Source organism: Vidua chalybeata, chromosome 12, assembly GCF_026979565.1.
Source record: "Vidua chalybeata isolate OUT-0048 chromosome 12, bVidCha1 merged haplotype, whole genome shotgun sequence".
NCBI classification, from domain to species: Eukaryota; Metazoa; Chordata; class Aves; order Passeriformes; family Viduidae; genus Vidua; species Vidua chalybeata.
The window spans coordinates 1,561,444-1,587,375 of NC_071541.1; the positions used below are offsets into that span (position 1 = coordinate 1,561,444).

Below are 25,932 nucleotides of genomic sequence, written 5' to 3' on the forward strand. Positions count from 1 at the left end.
AACACAACCCCAAAACCAGGAGAGAAGCAACCAACCCCAAAAACCAGGAGAGAACCAACCAACCCCAAAATCAGGAGAGAACCAACACAACCCCAAAAACCAGGAGAGAACCAACACAACCCCAAAACCAGGAGAGAACCAACACAACCCCAAAAACCAGGAGAGAACCAACCAACCCCAAAACCAGGAGAGAACCAACACAACCCCAAAACCAGGAGAGAAGCAACCAACCCCAAAAACCAGGAGAGAACCAACCAACCCCAAAATCAGGAGAGAACCAACACAACCCCAAAAACCAGGAGAGAACCAACACAACCCCAAAACCAGGAGAGAACCAACACAACCCCAAAACCAGGAGAGAACCAACACAACCCCAAAACCAGGAGAGAACCAACATAACCCCAAAACCAGGAGAGAACCAACACAACCCCAAAACCAGGAGAGAACCAACCCCAAAACTAGGAGAGAACCAACCCCAAAAACCAGGAGAGAACCAACCAACCCCAAAAACCAGGAGAGAACCAACATAACCCCAAAATCAGGAGAGAACCAACCCCAAAAACCAGGAGAGAACCAACCCCAAAAACCAGGAGAGAACCAACCCCAAAAACCAGGAGAGAACCAACCCCAAAAACCAGGAGAGAACCAACACAACCCCAAAAACCCGGAGAGAACCAACCCCAAAACCAGGAGAGAACCAACCCAACTGTGGTGGGACACAGTTCCTCATGGTTTGGGTTTTCTATCAATTCTCCACTACTCCTCCTTGGAAAACTGCAGCTCCTCCCTGTCCCCCCTTTCCAGCACAAAGGGAATTGCACATAAACCCCCAATAAAAGTGTGAGTTGGGACAACAGCACCACCTCTGCTGTTCCCTTCCACTCCACTTCTCCAGCACCCAAAGCCCTCCAGCTTAGCCCAAAATTGTCTGGGGCTGGTGCCAACCCCACACTCAGGGCATTTCCTACCACTGGGTGAATTCCAGCATTATTCACCCACTTCCAAAGGACACTCCCTTCTTCACTCACAAATACATTAAAGAGGGTCTGTCATGACTTTCTACCATGGCTTTCACTAACAAACACATGGATCTCCTGGCATTTTTAACAACCCACTGCTCGCTGGGATTACCTTGCAGGACACAACTAAGATAACTCAACCTACATAAAAAAACCCCCATGAAATCAACAGTTACTTCAGTGGAGCTCCCCCGAGGGAACAAGGAGCATTTCAGCTGATCCAAACAATTAAAGTGTGCACAGTTTTGACAGAAAAGCAAGCTAATAATTTTACTAATAATGCAGAGTTTTGTACTCTTTGCCCTAAATGGTTACACTTCCAGGGCTGACCGGGGAGAAAAAAGGAAACCAGAAAACCCCAGGATTTCTGAGACTTGCCAGTGGCTCCAGCTCCATCTGAATCCCTTTCCCTGTGCAGCCAGTGCTCAGTGCTGATGGTTATACACACACCTGCTCCTTCCCTGCACTTGCTCCATAAAGGAGCAATAAAATTCCTCCTTTGCAGCCTCCAGACCAAATCCTAAATTGCTCTGCACGCTCTGGCTGATTTACGGCAGGCAAAGACAGCACATCACAGCCAGAAACCAAAGGGGAAAGAGTTTCACATTATGACTTAATTTGCAATTAAACAATTCAACTTTCTCTCTGAAGTTTCTCCAAGCTAAAATTATACATATACACAAGTGCTATTCTGGGAAGCTGCAGCAGCACATCATCCAAATGACCTGGCCTGGTAGAAACATTTCTGTGCTACAGGTTAACTTCTGGAAACCAGAGGAGGCTGCTGGTGTGTATGCCCCAGGTTAAAAGGGGAAACAAACTGGGTGTACTAACAAAAAAAAAGAGAAACAGACAGCAGAGCACCTCTGGAACACCAGAGGTGTGTGTGGAGCTTGGAGACACACCTGAGATCTCATCCCAGCACAGTTCAGAGGTGATGGCAGGGCAGTAAATGAACTTGTGCAACAAGAAATTTGTCTTTTAGGTCAAAATCAGACTCTGGGCAGAAAGCTGTGATGGAAAACCAGTTTCTTAGGGAAGGGACCTTCAGCTCCAGCCCTAAAAGCCCCCCCCGAACAGAAAACATCCTCCAGGCCAGCCCTGGGTATGTGCACAGTATTTGTCCACTTTAGTGACAAATAGTTTGGCTTTCAAATCCACTTCACCAGGCAAGGTCCCCAAATATTTCATTTTCAGAATGAAGTTTACCCAGTGAATCCAGGTGATTAACATCAAAATTAGCAAGTCACACCGTAAATTGCTTTCTGTAGATTTCATGACCTACTCCACTAAATAAAGGTCAGAAATGCTTTAGACATTTTAAGTGGTTGAGCTTTGTTCCAAATAAAAGGCTGGCTTGGGAGAGAACACAGGAAACAAAGCACTGAGAGGAAAATATTTCTTCTTTCCGTGGTATTTCAGTAAAATAAGGTGCCAGTCAATCACTTTCTCAGTATTATACATTTATGCAAATTCCACACCCACACCAGGGTTTTTTTGAGCTGATGAGGAAGTTGCACAGCAGAGGCAGCTCAGCTCAGCTCCCTCCACCCTGCACTGCTGCCCCGACCAGACACTCGGCTTGTCAGAGTCCTTGGAAAACTCCACGTCAGTTAAACTCCAAGTTTTCCCTGAAAGAGGGTTTTTCACGCAGAAAGAGCTTCCCAAGTCACAGATTCCTCAGGGTTACACACCAACCACCCCCTGGCCTCGCACGCAAAGCCCACTGAGGCACAGCAAGGGCACTGCAGTGCTCTCACGAGCTGCAGGACTGTCACTTTTCCCTTTTTGGGAAAAGCAGCAGCACCATTTCTGCACCAGGACCTGCCCCTCCCCAGTCCCACCTGCACCCACCTTCCTCCAGCTCCTGCATGGACACCACTAAAGCTCACTATTTAGCTTTCTAAATAAGAAGAAATAACCCCTTCACATATGACACAGGAATGGTGGCCAAGTGCTAAATGCTGACTGCTTAGAGCAGTTCATCCTCCAGATCTGATCCTAAACTTCCCAGGATCTACCCTGGCACCAGCTGATTGCAGACTACCAAAAATGATATGATAATTCCATTTGGATTAATATTCCAAGAAATGACATATGGAATTAGTTATGGTAACTGTTCCCAGGATAGACACACAGCAGACTGAAAACTCCACTAATTCACTGACACAGGCACACACATCAGAACGCTCAGTGCTGCAGAGACAGGACAGATCACAGGGCTACTGGTAAAACAAACACCATAGAAACAACACCGGGGAAAAGAAATAAAATTAAAACCTCAGCATTATCCAATTCAATGGTAATCTGCCGGGAAAGAAAGAAGGGGAAGAATTGAAAGCAAGGATTAGTAAGAGAAATGAAACACAAATTTCATGTAAGGATCTTATAAATCATTTAACACTTTAATGCTGCAATCCAACATTATTTCTGCAGTGGGCACGAGGAACATCTGCCAGCGCCGGGTTAGGGAACAGACACTGCTGGGAAGGCTGTGCCAGGCAGCTTGGGAGGCAGGATGTACCCTGGCTTTGTTCCTGTGCCAGGGACAAACCATGTGGGCTGGCTGACCCAGAGCCAAGGACTTCACCCTTGGGCACGGGAGTGTCACGAGCCCTGAGCAGCAGCAGCAGCACAGGGGCTGCATTTCCACTCGGGGAGGAAAAATGGAGCTTTCCAAAGCGAGTGCTGCAGAGCTGAGGCGAGTCAGCTGGTAGGCACCCGGAGAGACGTGCATGAATGACATGTTTCAGCACAGTGAAAAGCTTGGGTCTAGCCTACACTGTCAGTGTAGTGCAGTTTTGTGCCTATTAAATACTCCACAGTATGCTCCCCGTCACTGAGCCATCCTGAGCGCGTGCCAAGCGAGGAGTCTTCGGCAATATGGGAAAATTTGAGCCTTCCCACAGGCTCCTGTACATCTGTGCTCTGCCCACGGGTTCTGCTCACTGCTGAGGAGCCCCAGCTGTGGGAGCCAGCCCTGGGTGACAGGAGCCCCGTGTCCCCCTGCACTGCCCACCCTCCTCAGGGCCACGGGCCAGCAGGGTGAGGTGACCTGTGGGCTGGCAGGGTCAGCAGGACGAGCAGGAGCCCATCCTGATGTAAGTCAGGCTGTCCCAGAGAGCTGCAGCAGAACTGGACATGGGTGTGGAGGGACAGCTGAGAGCCCTGGCAGAGGGACAGGACAGGGACTGACAGCCCTGCACTGCCAGAGGTTCTCAGGAAGGAATGCTTCCCTGTCAAGGTGGGGAGGCCCTGGCACAGGTTGCCCAGAGAGAGGAGGGATGGTGTGGCAGGTACATTCTTTTCTCTTTCAGGATTTTTTTTTATAGAGGAGCACAGAGAGAAGAAAGAGAAAACAATTTCTATTTCTGCTCCTTGTTTTCCCCATGTGGAATGTGTTTGGAGAATTGTTTACCTGGGGTGATTGCTTGGTTGGATTCTGGTGAGGACTGTTTGGGGCTGGTGGCCAATCCAACCCACCTGTGGCTGCACTCTCAGAGAGGGTCACAAGTTAATTAAAAAAAAAGTAGGTTTGTGGTTTTAGTATCTCCTTTAAATAGTATATGAATGTATGATAGCATAGTTCTAATAAAGAAATCATTCAGCCTCCTGAGCTGGAGTCACACATCAGCATTTCTTCCCCCCGGGCTCACCTGCATGTACAATAGGATGGCTGCCCCATCCCTGGAAGGGTTCAAGGCCAGGCTGGGCTATGGAAGGGGTCCTTGCCCAAGGCAGGGAGGGAACTGGGTCATCTTTAAGACCCCCTGCAAGCCAAGCCCTCCCAAGGCTCTGTGAGGTCAGTAAGCTGCTCACAAGGGTGAGCTCTGCACCTCCATGGATGGAAGCACCTCTAGGTAGGGACTCCAGGATTTACAGCGGGGTTTTTACAATACAAGAGGGGTTTTTCCTTCTCTTTTTTTTTTTTTTTTTTTTTTTTGTTATACTACAGGATGATTTTAAAAACAAAAGGTGCTGCCTTTTAGGTGGTGACTAAATTCAGTTCTCTGAGTCACAAGGGAGAATAAATCCCACTGCAGTGCTCACAGCCAGACAGTAAAAGCTGTTCTACTACTACTCACAGTCTATCTGTGAGCAATCAGCTGCTTCTTCCGACTCGGAAATCACTTCACAGGCAGGCATATCCTGACTCCTTATGTAACTGAGCTACTGCTTCAGAAATTAACGCTTCTGCCACACTTGGAAGATTTTTTAGCATCTTGTGGGGTTCTCCGTGGTCTGAATGGTGCAAGGTATGTTAACTGCAGCTTCTAGAAATACTGCTTCATCCAAGTTAGCTGAATGAAGTCTAAGAAACTCCTAGAAATTAATTTCCATTTTGGAAAATCTCTCAGTGGCAAATTACGTTTAAGGAAAACTCTGAAAGCTCTGATTTGGGTTTCACTGGTGTCTAGCATATACAATATGCATCACACACTGCTTTTAGTGCTTAAGGTGACCTTGGGCAGTGGCTCCTGGCTGTTTTAACAGGAGAGGACACACTGGTCTGCTAGAGAAGGGCAAGATGTGATCTATGGCTACACGGAGTCTGCTACACCCCCAGTGCTGAACATCAGGAAATACCAGCACCCACTGGAGGATCACCAGTCCCACTCCTTTCCCAGGAGCAGACTGGCCACAGCCAGCCCCTTCCAGCTGGGATGTCTGAGAAGGGACCTTGAGGAGAGGACAGAAGGTGATGCCCCAGCACAAGGCATTGACCTGCAGGACTGTCACTGTCCTCTGTCCACTTGGGCAAGCTGGCACCTGCAGTTGTGCCCTTCCCTGCTCCCTCCCCATCCCACAGGGACGTGCTGCTTTCCTGCAGCTGGCCAGGGAGCTCCCTCAAGCCCATGAATTCCCTCAAAGCCACTGCTGCTGCACAGGGAGACAGTCCCAGGCTGGAGCTGGGCTGGGCTGGCAGCACTGGAAGAGCCTTCCTGGCAGGGCAGGGAGCACAGCCCTGGCCATCCCTACCCTGAGGGCATTTTCCTGGGAGTCTCCTCTCCCTGGCACTGCCTGTGCTGCCCGGGTGTGCTGGGAGCAGCCCACACGTGCACACCCACGTGTGCCAGGCTGCCCTGGCACCACCTGGTCCTGCTCCTGCCTCCCAGTGATGCTCCCAGCTGGCCAGGATGCTGCAGGTTCCTCTGCCTGTGGAGCATCTCCCTCCCTGGCAGCTGCTACAGACGATTCCTGCTGCTCTGAAACTCTGATCTCTGAAGTTTTTGCCCTTTTTGAGCATGAGGCAACAGCTCCAAACCCATCTGTGGGGGAGAACTGGACTGAGACACCACCTGCTCCTGGGCAGGGCCTGCCAGGGGCACAGCACAGCCTCCCCCATCCCCACTCCCAGCTGCTCCCCAGCCCCTTCACTGCAGGCTGTGTTCCTCTGCACCACTGGGTGAGGCATGGGAAGAACCTCAGCTGGTCAGAATTCCAGGAGAATCTCCCAGTCCCAGTCTCAGCTGACTGTAACCACTTCTGGAAGCACAAACAGATGGGTGCATACACACTCTCCTGATGGAAATAAAGAATAGGTCTGTACCTACAGGAAAATGTTCCTCTCAACCAGTCAAGGGCTGTATGTTGGAAAGGGAAAGAAGAAACATGGGTGGGTGTACAGAGTTTCCATCTATAAACCACAACCAGATTACTCAATCGTACACAAATTCAAATTAACTACAAAACACCCTCTTGTTGCAAGGTTACATGACCTGAAGAGTCACCTAGACCCGGGAAGTAGATAAAGATGTTACAGCCTTCAGAAAAAGGTAACAAAATTGGTATTTTAGAGTGCCAGTAACTGCAGGGATTAGACTTAAATTTGCCAATCTCAAGAAGAAAAGCAACAGCTTAACAAGCTTAACTTCAAATATGATTTGAAAGGTATTAGTTGACTAAAAATGTTTTGTCCCTGCTCCAGCCTAGAAGTGTTTACACATACAAAACAGCTTGAAAAAGCAGTTTTATTTTCCTTTACTGACTAAAGCCAGTGTTTAACAGAATGATGGACTGTACCTTACCTTTTCTCCATAGCCTCTATCTTTGGTCATCATTTCCCTGAGCGTCTGTAATACCTTAATGCACAGTTTCTCCTCATTCTCCTCCAGCAGCTGCTTTGTGTGCTTAATTAACCTGAAAAAAAGCCATCAATCAGGTTAGTGCAAATATTCTAAAAATGGGGTAAGATACATGTGCTTATCTTCACTGGTTTATGCTGCAAACAAGGTTTATCAACATACTGCTACAAACCATTTTGGAGCCTTCTCTCCCCAGAGCAACACCTGACAGCTTCCAGGGGGAGCTGTGGGCAGGAAAAGAGCCAAAAAATCCCTCTGGCTGCAGGCAGCAAGGAGTCAGTGGGATCAGGTCCTCCAGAACAACCAGTTAGCAGTAAGAAATCTATTCCACTCAGTTAAAAAACAGACTGAGAGCCCTGGGGAGGCACAATCCCAAATCCATCCCACCCAGCACTTGGCACTAACTCAGTGCCCAGCTTCCACAACCTCTGTACAGAGCCCACCCCTCCAGGAGGTGATGGGAGATGCTGGATCTGCTCTGAATTGCCCTCTAAATGCCCTTGTAATCTTCCCCTTTCCTTCCCTCTAGCTGTGGTGATGCCTATGACAACAGCTGATCCTGAGGTATTCACCCAGCACCTCAGGAACATTCCTGGGGTGAAGGCACATATCCATAGCTGGATCAGCTCAAAATGTAACTCATTTATACAACTGCTCAGGACTTTTGCATCCTGCAGCAAACAGACATTTTTAAGCATTGGTTGGGAGAACATATCAACCAGCCTTTCCCCTTTCCCACAAGCAGTTTTTCTTCCCCACCAAGGACAAACTGCCTTGACCATATTGCAAAAACCTGATTTTCACAGGTATTTCAGAGGATATCAAGTATTTACCAATCTGGGCAAGAGGGTTTCATTCCACAGGGCAAGGGAAGACTGGGAAAAAGCAAAACAAGCCAGACCTCTAAGACAACTTACTTGCAAATGAAACCTCCACTTTCACATTTCCTCCTGGCATCCGTGTTCTCAGGGAAGAGCAGCTCAGGCCTGTGGAGCACATCCACCAGCACTGACAGCTCTGCCTGGACCAGAGGGCGCAGGCGATCCTCCAGGGCTGACACTATGTCCTAGGAAACAGCCACAGCCAGGTTCAGAGAAACATCAACATCACACACACACATTTAGAGCTGAAGTCCTTACTGGTGGATGAGGGACAGGACAATTAGGTCTGTCCTGCCTGAATGAATTAAAAAGACCTCAGGGTTTGGGTCAGGTGAGGTTTTCAGTTTTGCTGTGCCCTTGTGTCGGAACCCAAGGTGTCCCTCAGACACTCTGGGATGTTCCAGGCCCAGGGCAGAAGCCTCTGAGACCCTGACAGGCAGCCAGAAACCCCTGTGGTTTTGAGTTTGACCCATGGAACAATTTACCAACCTTGCAGGGAGAACAAGAAATCACAAAAGTTTAGATATTATAATAGAAGTAATCACAAAGTGAAAGGAAGGATTTTTGAGTGCTGTACAGGGGGGTTTTAGGCCTTGTACAGAGGGGTCTGAGTTTTGTACATGGGGGTCAGAGGTTCTGAGATGGAGGGATTTGGGCGTGCCCTGTCCTCCTTCTTTCTCCTTCCTATCCCCCATGTTCTTGGTGATGTTGGCACTCACAGATTGGTTTAGAGTAGAAAGCCACTGTTCAATATAGGTGATAGGCATTGGGGAAAAACTATAAACATTTAATAGGTAATGTGTGATATAAAAGATGGCACCAGCCCCTTGGGGGGAGACGCAGAGGGAGAAGGAGTCAGGGACAATGTCAGGGAGTCTGTGTGCCTTGAGATAACGTGCAATAAACTGCCTTGAGACCACACGACTGAAGACTGCTGAGTCTTTCTTTGAAGGCCCGGGTTGGAGGAGAGACTTTACCACCACCCGGGGTCACCCCAGTCTGGGGGAGATTCCGACACCCCTGCAGGGGGCAGGGGGGCTGTGCAGTCACCTGTAACCTCTCGATGATGTTCCTGTAGTCCCTGGAGGCGGCGAGCACCGAGTCCCTGCGCGCGGCGTTCCGCGCCGTCATCCGCCAGTTCATGGCAGTCTTCTGCACGATGTTGTGGGACTTCAGGAACAGGTTGTTCACCTGGCTGTCCAAGTCCACGGGAATGGCAATCGCTCGGCTTTTGGCTGCAACAAGCCAAATCAGTGGGAGCTGAGACCCTGAGCCCATGAACCAGCACAAAGGTCCATGCAGTCCCTCCCTTCTACAAACTCTCCTTCCCAGGCTGAGAGCAAACAGCCTCAAGTTGCACCAGGGAAGGTTTAGATTAGACATTGGGAAATCAGGACATCAGCAATATTTTCTTTTTTTCCCAGAAAGGGTTGTAAAGCATTAGAAAGGGCTGCCCAGAGAGGTGGTCAAAAAACATTTGTATGTGTCACTTGAGTTCGTGTTTTACTGGCGACCACGCTGGTGGTGCTGGGCTGGCAGCTGGACTTGACAAACCATAAGAGATCTTTTCCAACCTTAAGCATTCCAGGAGTCTTTGAGTGCATTTTAAAGAGGGCAGTTCTCAGTCCCCGTGCAGGGTCAGGCCTGGGCAGGATTACGTCTAGAGGCTTCCACACCTCAGAGCTGTTACTGTTGTTAGAAGTGTGGGAGTAGGAATCTGTGCCTAAACACACACCCCCAACAGCTCGTGCTGGCACACGTGGACACACGGCAGCAGAACTTGACCCCAAATCCAGTACAAGCTACTCTTGTGGACACTGAAAGCAGAGCAAACTTATGGGCAGGAGTGGCATTTCCAGCTGCACCAGGGAAGGGTCAGGAAGGACAGCAGGAGGAATTTCTCCATGGAAAGGGCGCTCAGGCACTGGAACTGCCCAGGGAGGTTTGGAGTGCCCATCCCTGGAGGTGTCCAAGGAAGGGCTGGAGGTGGCACTCAGAGCTCGGGGCTGGGGACAAGGTGGGGATGGGGCACAGCTGGGACGGCTTTGCCAGTCTCAGCAATTCCATGAAAACCATCAACAGGACTGCAGGGAGCTCTGAGGTTAGACAGAGCAAGCACTTCAGGTGACAGTGACAACACCCAGTGCTGAACCACGATGATCTGTCAGCCTAAGCCTGGACTATGAGTTACCCCAGGTGGCACCTGCAGGACACAAACCGCGCCGTCCCTGCGGCAGGACGACACACCAGCAGCCAGCCCTGGATGGCCCCACTGGAGCAGGCAGCTCTGCTCACCCCCTCTCCTTACCTACGTCAGAGAGCACCCGGATGCAGCTCTCCACAGAGGCCTTCTGGCTGGGCATGAGCCAGGTGCAGTGGTACACCCTGAACACCCCCTGCAGCAGCTGCACGAACACGGGCTGCCGAGTCTGCAAGGCAAGCAGAGCACAGTCACAGCCTCGCCCCAGAGCAGGGCTGAGCTGGTCCCAGCCCCAGCTGGCACTCTCCAGCCCCTTCCAGCTGGTCTGCAGCACTTGTTGGGCAACTCCCTGTGGTGGAGGGTATCTACCACGGGATCAGCAGCTGGATGGGAAGGGTGGGAACCAGTGCTGGAAGGGAAACATGAAACAGGAGCTTCTGCAGCAGAAAGCCCTGGTAATTGAGGCCTGACTAAGCAAAGGAAGTGAGCAGTCACCTTCATCTGTTTTATCAGAGCTATCAGCAACCCTGGCACACAGATTCCTCTTTTAGTGTTGACCAGCAGCTGACTCAAGAGGCCACAGGTAAATGGGCTTGGCTGTGTGACAGCGGAGCTCCAGAGTTGGGAACTCACCATTGCCAGCATTATTAGCTGGAATCCCCTTCACCAGGAAAGCAGCCGTGTGTTATTTGGAACACAGGCAGTGGTGAGTGGCAAACACTGCAGCTGCTACAGATCAGCCAAAATCAAGGTGTGGTTTCACCCCTGAATTTCACAAGGTGATCTTCCACTACAGACAGGTGAGCTGCTCCAACACACCCAAGCCCATGAGCTCTGTTCCTTCACCTTTGCAGCTGCCCAACAATAGTGACCAAAACTCCATTTGGTTTTGTACAGTGATTACTTAGTAGAACATATTACAACCTATTAGAGGAAATAGCATTTTAAATATTTCAAGCTGAGATGGAATACCCTGTTTTCACTAGCTATAGAATGTTTCTATCAGCTACAGGAACTACACCACAGTGCAAACACCACAGGACTTAGGAACCAGGGAAAAAATACCTCATTTATTCTGGCCAACAGTAAAGCCTGTTTGCAAAAAAAAAGTGGAGTTAGAGTAAAAAGCCAAATCTATTAGCTAATTAAATCTATTAGATTAAGTAAATAAAACACCATTACAAAATGTACAAGAGGAGAACCAAAATTCAAGCCCCCAGAATTGCTAAGAGGCAAATACCCATTATCCTTTCTGGAAATAAGCCAAACACCAAAGACCATGGCAAACAACAGCATTCACCCAGGGCCCTGAAAATACCTGCATGTTTGGATTTAAACCACCCATGCATTCCTTTCAGTTCATGTCTCAAGACCTTCTGGTCTTAAAAACCCTTTAAGATGTTTCATTTGCTTAAACAAGGTCAATAAATGAAATAAGAAATTTACTCCACGTCCCTCATATCTCCTACTGCATTTGGGAAGGGAAACCTTGGGCAGCAACAACTTTGGAGGCAAACAGGCTGAACAATGTTTGTTAAAGAGAAGCTTGGGCAGCTGTCCTTTGCCAAGAGATTTGTGTTCTCCTAATTTTATGCGACTTGAACCACATGATGGATGGACAAGGTGTTCCCTGAACTAGCAAGGCTGACTCAGGGCAGGAGGAATTTCAGTCAAACAAGCCCTGACATGAAGGAGCAGGAGGCAAGAGGAGGCTGGCTGGGATGAGAAGGTGCAGCAGGAAGGGCAGGGAGGGGCTGAACCCAGAGCAGAGTGGCCACATCCCTTGCCTACAGAGATCAGCCCACCTGCAGCACCCCAGGGGGGAGGAAATCCCACCTGGAGCAGGGATGGACACCGGGCAGGTGGGACAACAGCCTGTGCTCCTCGTGGGGGAGAATCCCTGGGTATAGACAAGAGTATTGACAGGCAGGAAAAGGGAGAGAAACCACTTTTAACTTGGAGATGCAGAAGAAAGATGAATCTAGGACGAGGCAGATCTATCAACTGAGATGGGAAAAGAGGTGAACCAAGTGACTTCATCTTGCTAGACAGAGGGGGAGATTGAGAAACTAAAGAAAAACTGCTGATATAACATTAACAGATGGCTAAAATAAGATGGCAAGATGTGCATTCAAATGCTGCATCTCAGAGATGACAAGTGAGAGCAGGGCAGCTCAGGTACACGGCTCGGAGGGAAGGGCAGAGCCTGGGGACAAGGCCACAGTCTCCATTTCTCACTTCTTTGATGAGCACAGAAGGTGATGGGCAACAGCAACCAAAGCCACCTGGGGAGCAAATCAGCTGCTGCACTGCTCGCTCAGGTGAGGTCAGAGACAGGCAGGGGTAGGACTGGATGAGCTTTGAGAGCTGGAGATTGCACTGCAAACACCTGCCTTGGGCACTACCAGGTTGCATCAAGTTTCAACAACTGCCCCCTCAACCTCCTGCCAGAGCTGCCAGACACCTGACCACTCCACCCACACCCTCCCAGAAAGTTATTTATGCATGAAGAACAGTGTTCTCTGTGCAAATATAAATATTAGGGCAACATCCTGACTGTGCTGCTCTGCTGTACCAATCTCTGCCTTCTCTCCTTCACAAGTGTTCCAAGCTCCTCCTTCACATTTCCCCAACTTCTGAACTAGGCAAAAATCTACTCAGTGAGACACATGAGAGCTTCTGGATTTTTGTTCTGAATCCTTTTTTTTTTTTAAAGGGCAATTAGAATCTTTCTGTAAAATATTCTGTCCTTAGTCAGTCACCCTTGCTCCCTCTGTGGTGTCTGTGGCAAGGGGCTGGATGAGATGGGCTTTAAGGTCCCTTCCAACACAAACCATTCTGGAATTCAATCAAACACAAGAACTCTCTACAAAAGACCTTGGTGGTAGCACAGAGTTGAATCCACTGATGAACTAGTGTGACACCTGAGCTTTTCTAGAAGAACATTTCTACTGTGACCTACGTGTTGTTTCCATTTCTACAGCAAAAAGACCAGCCTGGTCACCAAGAACTGCGACCTGTTTGCTCCCCGATGACACCACCCTGTGTTTTGCACTGTAAACGGCACCGAAGTGGAAGGAACACAAGTGCCCTGGCAGTGCTCTCCCTGCTGTGTCCCTGTGCACTTGCCCACCTGCAGGGTGGTGCTCTGGTCGGAGAAGGGGGAGCTGAAGAAGGTGGTGACGATGCTCATGACGATCTCGGTCACGTACTTCTCCAGGACGGAGTCCGCGTGCTTCCTGTCGCTGGTGTTGTTGCAGGCCTGCAGCACAAACCAGAGCAGGGTCAGGGGCAGCTCACCAAGCTGAGACTGGAGTGCCTCAGTCTCAGAGTGGAGCCACTCTGGGGCTCTGCATCTCCAGCCCACGCCAGAGCAGAGCCAGCGCTGCTCCTGCTTTGTGCTGGCCCAGAGCACGGCTGGGGGAGGGGAAAAAACCACAGTGTCCTGGAGGAAGGCAAGAGCAGGATGGGGAGGACTGAGGTGTCATGCTTTCGTATGGGGAAATACTTGGAATCCCAGGCAAAAAGCCATATGGCCAAATAAACACCAAGCCTGGAAAACAATCTGTCCTGACCTGCCAAAAAACGCTGAGTGCTGCTCAGGAAGGAGCTCAGTGAGGCTGGCCAGAATAAGCAGGCCAGGTGGCAGGACAGAAAAGGCGCTGGACAAAGGAGCAGGGTGTGGAGCCTCACTGAGCTTTGGTTTGGGCTTGGATTTTTTTCTTTTAAAAAGGAAAATATGAATGTGTTCCATGGAATATGACTAATGAAATCCACAGGCACAAGGAAAAGGAGGCACATATTTGCAGGAACAGAGTATTCAGGGTACTTATTGCCTTGATGCACTGGGATCTCTCATCCTTACTGCTCTGGAATAAAGAGGTTTTTAAAACTTTAAACGCTTTCTGAATTCAGTTCCTTGGTGCAGATACATTACCCGACAGATGTCAACCAGGAAGTTCTCAAACAGCTTCCACATGTGATTACTGGTGTAAATCTCTTTCATTTCTACTTCTGTGTCCACATAGCAGTGATTCAAGAAGTTGATGTATGCTATTTTGACCTAAAAGTAGGGAAAATAATTAATAAAGAATAAGAACCTGAATGGTGGCATGAATGAATATCATGTCATATTAAAAGTGCTACACAGATAATTTGGAATTCTACTTCTTCCTTTCACTTAAACACTGGTGAAATTTAATGCCATGAATAGCAAGACACCATCCAATAAAAAACCACCAGGATTACTGCAGACAAAACGTCAGCATAATAATAATTTCCAGTTCTGCAGAACCATCTGTTCAAGGTTAGCAGCACGTCCATAAACCTCTCTGCCTCAAGAACCCTATAAAATAACCAAGTACAGCATCACATTCCCACTTTCAGGGTAAGGAGGAAATATAAAAGGATTTAACTTGACTATCCAGGTTGGCTGGGAGTGCCAACAGCAGCAGCAGGGGAGGACTCATTTCCCAGCTCACTGCCCACCTGCAGCAACCCCCTTGCCAGGCCAGACCCAGCAGCATCAAACCCTCTCTCACCCAAACCCCAGCACATTTCAAACACAAACAGCCCAGCTCTCCTCTAAGCCCTCACCTCAGGTATGCAATCCTCGTGGGTCACCACCCTGACAATGTCATCCAGAGGGAGGAGGGAGTTGCATTTGATTTCTGTGTAGACGTTTTTGCCCTCTGTGCACACAGCCAGCAGCTCCACCAGGTGGATGTGGTACATCAGGGGGCTGTTCTCATCCATCCGGTCCCTCTCCGACCTCATCATCTGCACCAGGGTCTGGAAGGAGGCTCTGTCATTGTAGAACACCAGCACATCTTCCCCTGCATTCACCAGCTGTGGGGCAAGGAGAACATTCCATCAGCAGAGCCAAGCCTGGCATCCCCCCACAGCATCCCCCTCGCTGGGGGCTGTCCCACTGCTGCTCCCCAGCCCCTCAGGGACACAGGAGGACATTCCCCATTTAACTGACCACTTCTGAACCACTGAGGAAATTCACAGCCAGTCCAGAAGAATTCACAGCTAGCCAGAAGCTGTGCCGAGAAGTTTGTGACTTTCCATTTCACATCTGCCACCCCAGGTGACTTCCTAAGGCAGCTGTGGACAGCCCTGTGCTGGTGGAGAGCTGCCCAGGGATGGGAGGACTGCAGGGCTCACTCCTTCCACCCTTCCCAACAAACACCAGCCATTTTCCAAGGCCAGGGAGGGACACATCAAGTCACTGAAGATTTCCATCAGCTTCACGTTTGACACCTGTCTGGCCGTGATTTCAGAGCAGCTCAGACCTCCTGGAACTCCAGGAAGGGAAGGAGAGGGAGCAAACTGAGCCCTGGTCCAGGCTGGGCACTGCTGAGCACACAGCTGGAGGGATCCAGGGCTGTCCTCCCACAGGGTTTGGGAAAAACAGCAGGGTAAGATGTAGAAAAAAAAACCCCAGGGCAGCTGCTGACCTTGGGGGAGCCCCTTCCTGAGCATCTCACACTCAACCAAGTGTTGAGAAGCTCATGGAGCTGGTTTTGAGCTGAACAACAAAATATAAAAGATTTTTGATCCACCCATCAGGACTGATGTTCAAAAGCCAGATTGGACAAATCTGATCCTGGGGCTCCCCCTGCTGAGGAGGCCAAAACATTCCATCAGATGTGCAGATCTGCCAAACACATCCCATCCAGTATCTCCTTAAAGGCATTAATTCATCCTTCTCTTACCCCTCTCTTTTATCCTGGCTTCCCAGTTTCCTCAAGCCAATCCTCATCTTCCTCCCCTTCACACTTGAACAGCTGAGTAAACACATCTTGCTAAGACTGTTTGCAAGGGCTTGGAGAGTCAGGACAAAGGGGGATGGCTTCAAATTGAGATCAGGTTTAGATGGCAGGAGAAATATGGGTGATGAGGGCCTGGCACAGTTACCCAGAGAAGCTGGGGCTGCCCCATTCCTGGAAGTGCCCAAGGCCAGATTGGATGGGGCTTGGAGCATCCTGGGATAGTGGAAGGTGATTCTCTGGTGGTTCTTAGATTTCATTAAAAAAACTCCCATCAAAATGCTATCATGGTGAAATTCTCCTTCTGCTTTAGTGATCTTGAAATTAAACTACTTTTCTCCAAGCCAATTTTGCTAGACAAAGGCACCCTTGCTTCATAACCCCACCTACATGCTGCTGGGTACAGGCCTGGGAAGTAACTCGTGCCATTAACAACCAACCCCTCATTACACCTGTGAGTCAGGAGCTCAGAGAGCTTTTGGTCACAAAAAGCCTGAGCTTCCTGGGAGCTGTAATGCTCTTTTTGCATGGTGAGAGCTGTCAGCTTCTTGGCAGTCCCCGAAGCGAGAGGATCAATTTGTCATGTTCACCAACTGCTATGTGCAAACTTCTGTTCAGACCCTGCAAATCTCTGCAGCTCTCACCTCAGCCATTACCATATCTTGGCATTTCTTAATGAATTTCCCCTCTGCCTTGACGATGGTCTGCAGGAACTTGATGTACTGAACGTTCCTGCCGTGCGTCTCGATGCAGTGGACAAAGTGCTGAACCACGCGCTCGTTGATCTCGCTGCAGAGCTGGAAGTTGTTCATGAAAATGTGCTGCATTGTCACTGCTTCCAGGATCTGATGGAGGGCATGAAAGGGAGCAAGAGATCAGAAAATCAACAACCCACCACATCCCCACTGGGCTTAGGGTAAAGCCAACACTCCTGCAAGCTGAAGGGAACTTTGCTGAGGACCTCAGCTTTCAACACCACTGCTCCTATCTCAGCCTATTTTTCACTCCACTTCAGCCTCTTGAACTTTCTACACTGAAACTGCCCTAAACAAACATCTTGCCAACTTTTGAGGCTTTAGAATGAAAACAAAATGTGACCTCTTCAACCACTCTTGCAACAGAATAGCCCCAGAGGTATCACCAAGGACAGTTCAGTCCTTTCTCTCGCTAGAACAAAAAAATAAATCATGGCCTGAGGTTATTCTTACCCCTGGGTTAAGGAACAGGTTTATGTGCTTGTGCAGCAAGGCCTGGTTCTGTTGGTTCCCAGCACAGAAGTTCTGCAGGAACTCGTGTGCAAGCTTCATTATCTCCTGCATCCTCGTGTCTTCAGCCTGGCATTGCATGACAAAGAAGAAGGGGTTAAAAAGAATCCAAAGGTTCACCTTGAGGTGAGCACAGGATGAGCCACAGCTCCAGCAAGGGAACTGTCACGTCTCTCACACCCCAAAGGAAAACAAACCTCCACCCAGTTCACAGACGTTTGGGATGAGCTGGGCCAGCTCCACGCTTCCAAAGAGCGTCAAAAATAAAGCCCATAATAGAAATTACAGTGGTTTATTCTCTAAAAGTGCCTATTCCACAGCCAGGCCTGCCAGCAACGTGCTTTAGTCACTTCTACTCCTCTGAACATCCCAGCCCCTTGGCCAAACCACACATCATCACCTCGGGGCTGCCCAGGAAAGCTGCCACGTCCGCTGCCGCGCCTTCCCGCAGCCACGGACGGGGAAGCTCGTGGCAAGGCAGGGATGGAAAGTTGCTTTTGCACCAGCTCAGCCCCATTTATCTTTACTGGAACCTCCACGCTCCTTGCAGCCTGCCAAGCACCACTGAGGAACCGGTGCCCTTCCTCTGACGTCAGCGTGGATTCCCAGCCCGCCGACGGCGGGAGCCGCACGTTGCAAAGTTACTGTCTGTTTTTATTTTAAGGAATTTCGGATCTTTCTAAGGGTGAAACCCCTTCCACACTGCCTGTCTGATGCACATTCACAGGTAGGGGAAAGAAAGGTGATGAGAAGGTGTTGAAGGATGTTTCTGCTGCCAATTTTTTAGCAAAATACGACGCAACAAACCGCGAGAATGAACATTAATCAAAGCTACTGTGTAGAATTACTGGTTCTCAGCAACCTGATGAGTTTGGAACAGAGGACGGCAGAGTGACCAGGAAAATGTGAAGAGGTGCCTCACCTCTGTACTGATAAATACCTGTCACCTGTGATTAATGAGCAGCCAAGGTGATGACCTTGGGGTGTGCTGTGTCAGCACAGCCCGGTGCTCTGCAGGCTCACAGGCACAACCCAGGCCCAGGGGGTCCAACCCGCACAGCTGCCGAGTGTTAGCCCTGATTAGGCTAATTAGGAGCACCACACCTCACCTGGAGAGCCAGTGGGTATTTATTCACCTCTAAGGGGGAGTTGAGGACTCTACAGCTGGGGGAGGGTCTGTATCTACTGCTCATAAAACCCCTGGGAGACCAGGCACCCTCCCTTCCCTCCTTGTTCCCAGGATGGTGCTCACACAGCTGCCTCACAAGGAGGGTCTTGCTTCCATCAACACAGCTTAACCTCAAGGCAGCACCTGCCTCACATGAAAAGCGCAGAGCTGAGCCTTAATTCTGAAGAACAACGTGTGAATATTTCTTCAGGCAATCTCTATATTCACAGGCTTCAGATAAACAGAGTTTGTCCGAGCTCCTTATGTCTGAGAGTGGGTATTCTACAGACTATGAGGCTACATAAACCAGCCTCTGTGCATCCAATCTACAGGGAGGAGGTTCAGGAAGATTCAGAGGAGGTGTGAAAAGCCTGTCATCGTGACACAAAGCCCCACCTTCTCGTAAGGGATCTGCAGCAGCTCCAGCACCACGGCGTGAGCTCCCATGTTCCTCAGGAGTCGCTGCTGCTGCTTCCTGCTCTTCCTCACCGAGGCCCCCTCCTGCACGCAGAGCTTGCTGAGCCGCAGCAGGATCTGCAGGAGACACTGGCCTTAGAGCCCCAACTCTGGCTTTTCTTCCAGAGAACGCCAGGTCCCGGAGAGCAGCAACAGGGACCAACTCATCTGCACGGAGCAGAGCGGCTCCGGGCAGCCCCTCGTGGCCCAGGCTCCATCCGTGGCATCTGACTAGGGCTGCTGGACTTGGATGATCCTTGTGGGTCCCTTCCACCTCAGGATACTCTACAATTCTGAGACTCTATGCTCCTGCAGAACTCAGCCATGTCAAGTGAACCCAACATCAAGCTCCACAGCAGAGCCACAGACACACCTTCAGCTCACACCACACCAGCACCACAGCACGTTCTTCACCTGGTATTTTCTACATTAAATTTCAACAGCACAGTGGCTTTGAGTGCAAGGTACTCAGGACAGGGCAAATTAAATGGCTTCTCCCCTTGCTTACTGCCTTTGTAGTCCTTAACAATAAAAATATTGTGTTACCATTGAAACAGCAGCCAACGTCGCGTTTCTCACTAATCCGTTCTTAAGGAAAGAATACACACGTTGTGCTTATTCTATCCTGGCTTCTCATTCAAGTTGGGATTTGTTATTACTCAGCAAATAGTTTCCACAATGGCAGAGTGACTCAGACTTTCCTGGGTGCCTCCCTCTGACTGCAGCTCTCCAGAGCTCTGTTACTCATTTACACTTCCAGTGAACTATCAAGAAGCAAAGTTTTACCTCTTTTACTACCCGGTAGTTGTAGCTGCTAGTACTTTCAGGCTTTTGAGACTTGCTGTGACCTTCCTGAGGATAAAATCAGACAATTTATTAGTAGCTTATACTACTGTCTACATGAAGGCTAAAATTACCGTTCTAGGATAGCGCCCGCTCTCCTCCTGGGAAGGACTGTCATCCTCCAGCTGACAGCCTCAGAAAAATACATACAATTATCCTGTCAAGTCACATTGACCTCTAGGACACAAAATAAGGTGAAGGAGGGATGATTTCAGAGGCAGCAACCTCCCCTCCTTTGCCTGTCACATTCTGTCTCTAATCAAGTCTCCCCTCAGAAAAAAAAACCCTTCCTTTCTCTCCCTCTCTATTGTTCTTAAACTGGCGCTGCACAAATACCAAGAGATTCCTCACAGCAATGTGTACAAGAAAAGCAACAAGTGGATTACTTGCATTTACTTCCAGCAATAAACGTTCCTAAACCAGGGACTGCTTCTTGGATCCCCTCATCCAGTCTTCCCTATTTGATTGCAAATTATATGGATGCAAAAGATGCTCAGAGAGTTCTAAGCCAGATGTGCACGTGGGGAAAATCCTGTGTTATCAGGTGGAGATAAAGCACAGTTCTCTGCTGTCATTTAATCAAGTGCCATGACTCAAAATGCATCACCTGAGCAGTTCACAGCTCTGCCCTTACCTTACACTTGAGGTACTTTTGATTGCACAAATCCCTTGCCATCGGTCAGTGCTGAAGTGACACAGCTGGGGAGCCAGAGCAAACCCAAACCAGCCCTGTCAGACCCTAAAGGCAACACCTCAGGGGCTGCTACTGGGCATCACCTGGCTCAAGTTCTCCTCTCATTCCTGCCTCAACCTGAGAGCAGTAGAGAGAACCTCACCCAGGCAGTGTGCTGGGAAGATGGGCCTTGTCACAGCTCTGACAGCAGCTACACCCTCCAAATACCCCCCCAAATTCACACAAGCACAACCCAATTACCTCTTTCTTCTTGTGCTCGTTTTCACCTGGCACACTGTCCATGGCCTCATCAGGACCTTGGCCTTTGTACACCCAGAGCTCAGATTTCTCCACTATTGACCTCAGCTGGTCCAAATCTTGTTTGATCTGCTTGTAGTTGTCAACATCTTGGCTGGTAACGAGCAGTTGAACCTTGCAGGGAGGCAAAGCCATTAGTTGCACAAGAAGGGCTGGGCTCAGCTGCCATAAATGCATTCAGATGAGGAATAACCCTCTCCAGACACACAGGTACCTGCTTGAAAGCCTGAAGGACCTCTTGTCTCTGGCTGAAGTGCCTGAAGAGCAGCTGCAGTGCACCAGACACCAGGGGAGGGTAATCGTGCATCGTTAAATGCAGCAGGACCCGGAGGAAAGTCCTGCCCCCGTGATCATCCAAATCCAGAGGGGTGTTCTCCTCACTGGAAACACAGCAGGAGTTAACCAGCACATTAGGCTGAGGGTCCCAGCAGCTTCTAAGTCCTCTTAGCAGTGGCAGAAAACCTTTTTTTCTTACTTTTAAATAAGGGGGAAATTGGATTGAGATTTCATTGCAGCATCGAGCTGAGATGCACTAATCCTGCACCTTGGCTTTCACCCACAGCACAGAGCCCTCCCCTGATGATCCTTCTGGCTGAAGAACCCCAGAACTGCTCCTTATCTCTGCATCCAAATGGACCCAACTCTGAGCTGCATCAAGGCCATTTAAGGAAAATGAAGCCTTCTCCCAGTCCCCACTCCTTGGGAGCCCTCCAGCCCAGGACTTCCCTCGATTAGCACCTGTGAAGAGATACTTTCCTTCCACCAAAGATCCCCTCAGCTTGTTCTTCAATGTGTTCAAAGTCCAGGGCTCCTGAGAAAATAAACAAGACAAATACACGAGGTCAGAGTGGCAGCAAAGCTGTTTTTCCATCTTAAAAACATTTCAAACAGCAAGTGGGGAGCTGAAACAATCAACCCATTAGCCCCTTGAAGATTCCAGAGTCTTCCCTAAGCCACACAGCCTCATTCCTTGCCAAATCACCCACCTGGTACATTAGCTGGCATTTCCTGACTACTGCTTCCAGTGGGGGATTCAGACATCTGGGCATTGCTTTCATCAAATTCATGCTTAAATATACAAAGCAGGCAGGAGATCCTGTAGTCCAACCGCACGTTCAGAATAAACTGATGACACAGAAGTAGGAAAAATGTTGAAATTATCTGTGTGTTTCCACCACATCCACAATTCACACAAAGCACAGCTACCAAAGTGCAACATGAGCAGAGCAGAGATGTGGATTTAACCTGGAAGAGTTACCCAGAGTGGTGAGGGCCTGGCACAGGGTGCCCAGAGCAGCTGTGGCTGCCCCTACACCTCTGGAAGTGCCCATGGCCAGGATGGATGGAGCTTGGAGCACCTTGGAAGGTGTCCCTGCACATGGCAGGGAGTGGAACTGGATGAGCTTCAAGGTCCTTTTCAACACAAACCATTCTGGGGTTCCATCTTTCCAAGATATGCAAATGCCTCCTTCAAAACCCCCAGAATTCAGTAACATTTTCCAGGGATTTCAACGAGCATGATACACACACATAATAAATACTGATGACTAAAGCATTTTGGCAGGGTTTTGGTGCCTCATTCCTGTGTGATGCTGGCATCCTCACCCCGGCCCCCCAGGAAAGGAAAGCAGCGTTTCCACCTCCACCCTGCACACGTGCTGCTGTTCTCCCAGGGAGCTGGGACACAGGAGCAGGATGTGAGCTGCCAGGAGCCAGGCTGTGCCACACAGGTCACCACTTCAGCTGGGCTGGACCAGCTGGTGCCACAGAAACCTCCAGCCTAGCAGAGACCACCTTCTCCACGGTCTTGCTCTTGAGGAAGGAGCTACAAAGCCAAGAACACTCGGAGTTCTCGCAGCTTTCGGGGAGAATGTTGAACGCCAGGTTGGATGGCCCCTGGTGGCAGGGAATACTGGCTCACTGAAATATCCCCCTGCATATGCCAGGCCACGAGAAAAGCTCTGCCTTGGGCTAAAATAAGCAGTGGTGCAAGGAAGCAATGGAGCCTCCCCTGTGCTGCACCTGCTGCTGAGGGAAGGGCAGAGCTTCCCACGGGGCACGGGGAAGGAACACCAGGGCTCTCCTGCTGCTCTCCTGCCTTCGCCCAGCAGGTTCTGGCAGCATTCGGGCCCCCAGGGCCTTGCTGATGAAGCTAGTGAGCACAAAGAGGACTCCCACACCCATAGAGGGAAGATGCATCTCAGTGCAATTAATTCTGAGTCAATAACGAGTTAAAAACGTGTGCATCCCAAAGACTTTGGGGTGAGCAAGTGAGAAAACCAGAGAAGGAAGAGAGAGAGAGAGGCTGGCTGTGCATGCTGAAAATACATGTCAGGCTGATGGCTCTGCCAAGAGCAGTCTTGAGATCTCCCCATTCCTCAGGGCACTTGAGATGGCCCTGCAGACTCAGAGAAATTGGGAAGACAACAGGGTGGAAAACAACAGCTCTGCCTCAAGCCAGATACTCACAAATCACTGCTAAACACACAAATGTCTACTGCAAACTTTTTTCTAATAAATTCTTTCAATAACGGCTCAATATTGTCACAAACAAGTTGAGAGCCCTGTGCCTGACAAGGTCACCCTGGCAATACTTTCCCAGTTTGAGAGTCAGAAGTACATTAAGAGGCAGCAGGACACAATTAATGCTGGAGGACAGCACGAGGAGCTGCATCCACGTGGTACCTGCAGTATCTCGATGATCTTGAGCTTGGTGTCCATGACCAGGATGTCCTCCTTCTCCGGCTCGCTCTGCTTGACATTCCCCTCGGGGGCAGCTGCCAGGGGAGTCATGGGCAGGAACCCCCCGCCCCTGAGCACCACCTGGGTCATCAGCTCCCCCACGCCGTGGATGGACCTCATCACATTGCTCCCTTCAGAGAGGAAACACCTAGGGTTAGCGTGCTGCAATGGGACTGCGCTAACAGGGCAAGGGCCGGCCACGTCCTGCAAAGGGAAATTGTCTCAACATCACACATCCACACCCTGGGGACAGGGGAAGCCCACAGAAGCACTGCAGTGCTTGGAGAAGCCCCCTGCCCTCTCCCATCACGGGCACCACTCAGCTCTACTGCATGGACAGAGAGATTTCCAAGCACAGCATCACTGGCCAGGGAGGGAGGGGACTGTCCTGCTCTGCTCGGGGGCAGCCTCACCTCCAGTCCTGGAGGCAGTTTTGGGGGCCAAAATATAAGATCTAAAGGTGTTAGAAAGCACCTAAAGGAGGCTACAAAGATGGGGAAGGGACTAGAGGAGAAGTGATACGAGGAGCAGCTGAGATCTCTTGGTGTGTTCAGATGGGGCAGAGCACACTGAGGTCAGACCTCACTGGGGCTGCAGCTCCCATCTCTGCTCTGGGACAGGGACAGCACCCAGGGAAGGACTGGAGCTGGGCCAGGGCAGCTCAGGCTGCAGCTCAGGGAAAGGTTCATCCCCAGAGGGTGCTGGCACTGCCCAGGCTCCCAGGAATGGGCACAGCCCCAGAGCTCCAGGAGCCTTTGGACAGCGCTCCAGGGATCCCAGGGTGGGATTTGGGGTGTCTGGGCAGGGCCAGGGGCTGGGCTGGGGGATCCTGGTGGGTCCCTCCCAGCTCAGGATGTTGTGTGACTTCATTGTTCCACCCCACAGTGACATTTTGAGATGAACCAGAGCCACCCAAGAACTTTCTGTCCTCCACCTTCCAGCCTTACCTTTACTTTCCTCGCCTTTTGCCATCTTGGTAATAGGGAAGATGGTAGTGATGTGCACACAGTCTAATATAGCAAGGAGGATTTTGGTTAGTCTGAGGAGGTCACAGAAGTTGTAGAAACCAAAATATATCAGATTTCTGGCTAAGTTAACAACCTACCAAAATAACAATAAAAAGCCTGATTAATACTAAACATTTTGCTATCACAGTCAAGTTGTCTTAACACAGTGACAAGATCAAGAACCTGGCTGAGGGTCATATTTATCACAATATCTGGGAATTCTGCAACACTGTCTAGTTCTACATCACAGCAGAAAGTTTTCTACTTGTCTACAAATACTCCATTGCTTGCAGTTAATGAATGTCTGTGTCTGCAAATGATATTCTAGAGCTACAAAATCAAATTGTACTTGTCTCATTATAAAACAGGGCAAGACTAGAGGGAAGGTACAGATAATTTTTATCATTGTCTTACAAAAAAGATTAGCAGACCCATAAAGCTGAGCTTTGTAACTTCCAAGCTATAAAGTTTCCCCACAAGTCCACCCCGTAAAGACCCACATAAAAATATCACATACAGGGCAAATATTTAATGTAGCCCCCATTATTAGAAGTATATGACATCAACTGTATTTTTTAGAGAATATCACAGCTTTTCTTAAATTAATGGTTATTTGTTGCATGGATTTGCTACATTTTATTTGCACAGACTATTTTAACAGGTCAGTAAGTCACAGGACACTTTTTCCTCTTGGTGAACCATCACTATAAAGCTCTGGAGACTCTCTGTGCATGCAAAGAGTGTTTAATTTTCGAGATATTTATTCCAGTAAAGCCTGGCTTTGCAATAACACTGAGAGCCCAGAGAGGAAACAAGGCTGCTGCAAACTTCAGATATAAACTGACATGCTTTAATTGTATTTCAAGAACCATCACTGCAAACTCACAAACTTCACTGGGGTTACTTGCAGGAGCAGAAAGGAGCCAGCTGAGGCTCAGCAATCACTAATTACACTCACTAATTACTTGCCAAACTACCTGGTGCTGAAAAAATAGCCAACATTCCACCAAAAAAAAAAAAAAAACCAAAAAAAAGAACAGGATAAAATCAGAACTGGATAACTACCTCAAAAGTGAGTTTATTTTTCTCTTTATCAGAGAAAGGGAACCTCTGACACACCACATCTCTTAAATATTCCTCTACAAATTCCATTGTTTGTGCAAATCTCTCCTTAATTTCATCTTTGGAAGTTCCACTGCTATCATAGCTGAAGAGGGGAAAAAAAAGAACAAAACAAAAAAGAAAACAAAACAAAACTTAGCATGCAAATACACAGGGCTCTTTTCCCCCCAGTACAAATTTTCATTGGTTTGTCAAAATCTAAGAAAAGCTAAAGGCTGGTAAATAATTTATCCAAACGAGGGAGTCAGGACACTGACACCAGAATTTCCTGGCTTTTGTTGATTTATCCCATATGCTCATTAGTAACTATTTTAAAACATCCGAGAAAAACAAAAAAAATATAATTTTGTCCCAAAAACCAGAAAAAGTAACCCTCAT

At 49.2% G+C, this 25,932-nt stretch overlaps 1 protein-coding gene across 1 annotated transcript in view; it reads right to left on the reverse strand.

Moving 5' to 3' along the window:
- Window positions 1–25,932, reverse strand: part of ITPR1 (inositol 1,4,5-trisphosphate receptor type 1) — a 159,785-nt gene that overhangs the window by 70,010 nt on the left and 63,843 nt on the right. Inside the window, exons 21-39 of the mRNA XM_053953544.1 lie at window positions 25,498–25,639; window positions 24,373–24,526; window positions 23,369–23,556; window positions 21,670–21,808; window positions 21,436–21,494; window positions 20,898–21,059; window positions 20,627–20,797; window positions 19,636–19,701; window positions 18,790–18,927; window positions 17,169–17,294; window positions 16,605–16,805; window positions 14,783–15,034; window positions 14,124–14,249; window positions 13,320–13,448; window positions 10,295–10,415; window positions 9,037–9,221; window positions 8,023–8,171; window positions 7,049–7,160; window positions 3,300–3,326 (exon numbers count right to left, since the gene is read on the reverse strand). Coding sequence (XP_053809519.1) covers window positions 3,300–3,326; window positions 7,049–7,160; window positions 8,023–8,171; window positions 9,037–9,221; window positions 10,295–10,415; window positions 13,320–13,448; window positions 14,124–14,249; window positions 14,783–15,034; window positions 16,605–16,805; window positions 17,169–17,294; window positions 18,790–18,927; window positions 19,636–19,701; window positions 20,627–20,797; window positions 20,898–21,059; window positions 21,436–21,494; window positions 21,670–21,808; window positions 23,369–23,556; window positions 24,373–24,526; window positions 25,498–25,639 — 2,647 coding nt within the window. The remainder of the gene's footprint in view (window positions 1–3,299; window positions 3,327–7,048; window positions 7,161–8,022; window positions 8,172–9,036; window positions 9,222–10,294; window positions 10,416–13,319; window positions 13,449–14,123; window positions 14,250–14,782; window positions 15,035–16,604; window positions 16,806–17,168; window positions 17,295–18,789; window positions 18,928–19,635; window positions 19,702–20,626; window positions 20,798–20,897; window positions 21,060–21,435; window positions 21,495–21,669; window positions 21,809–23,368; window positions 23,557–24,372; window positions 24,527–25,497; window positions 25,640–25,932) is intronic.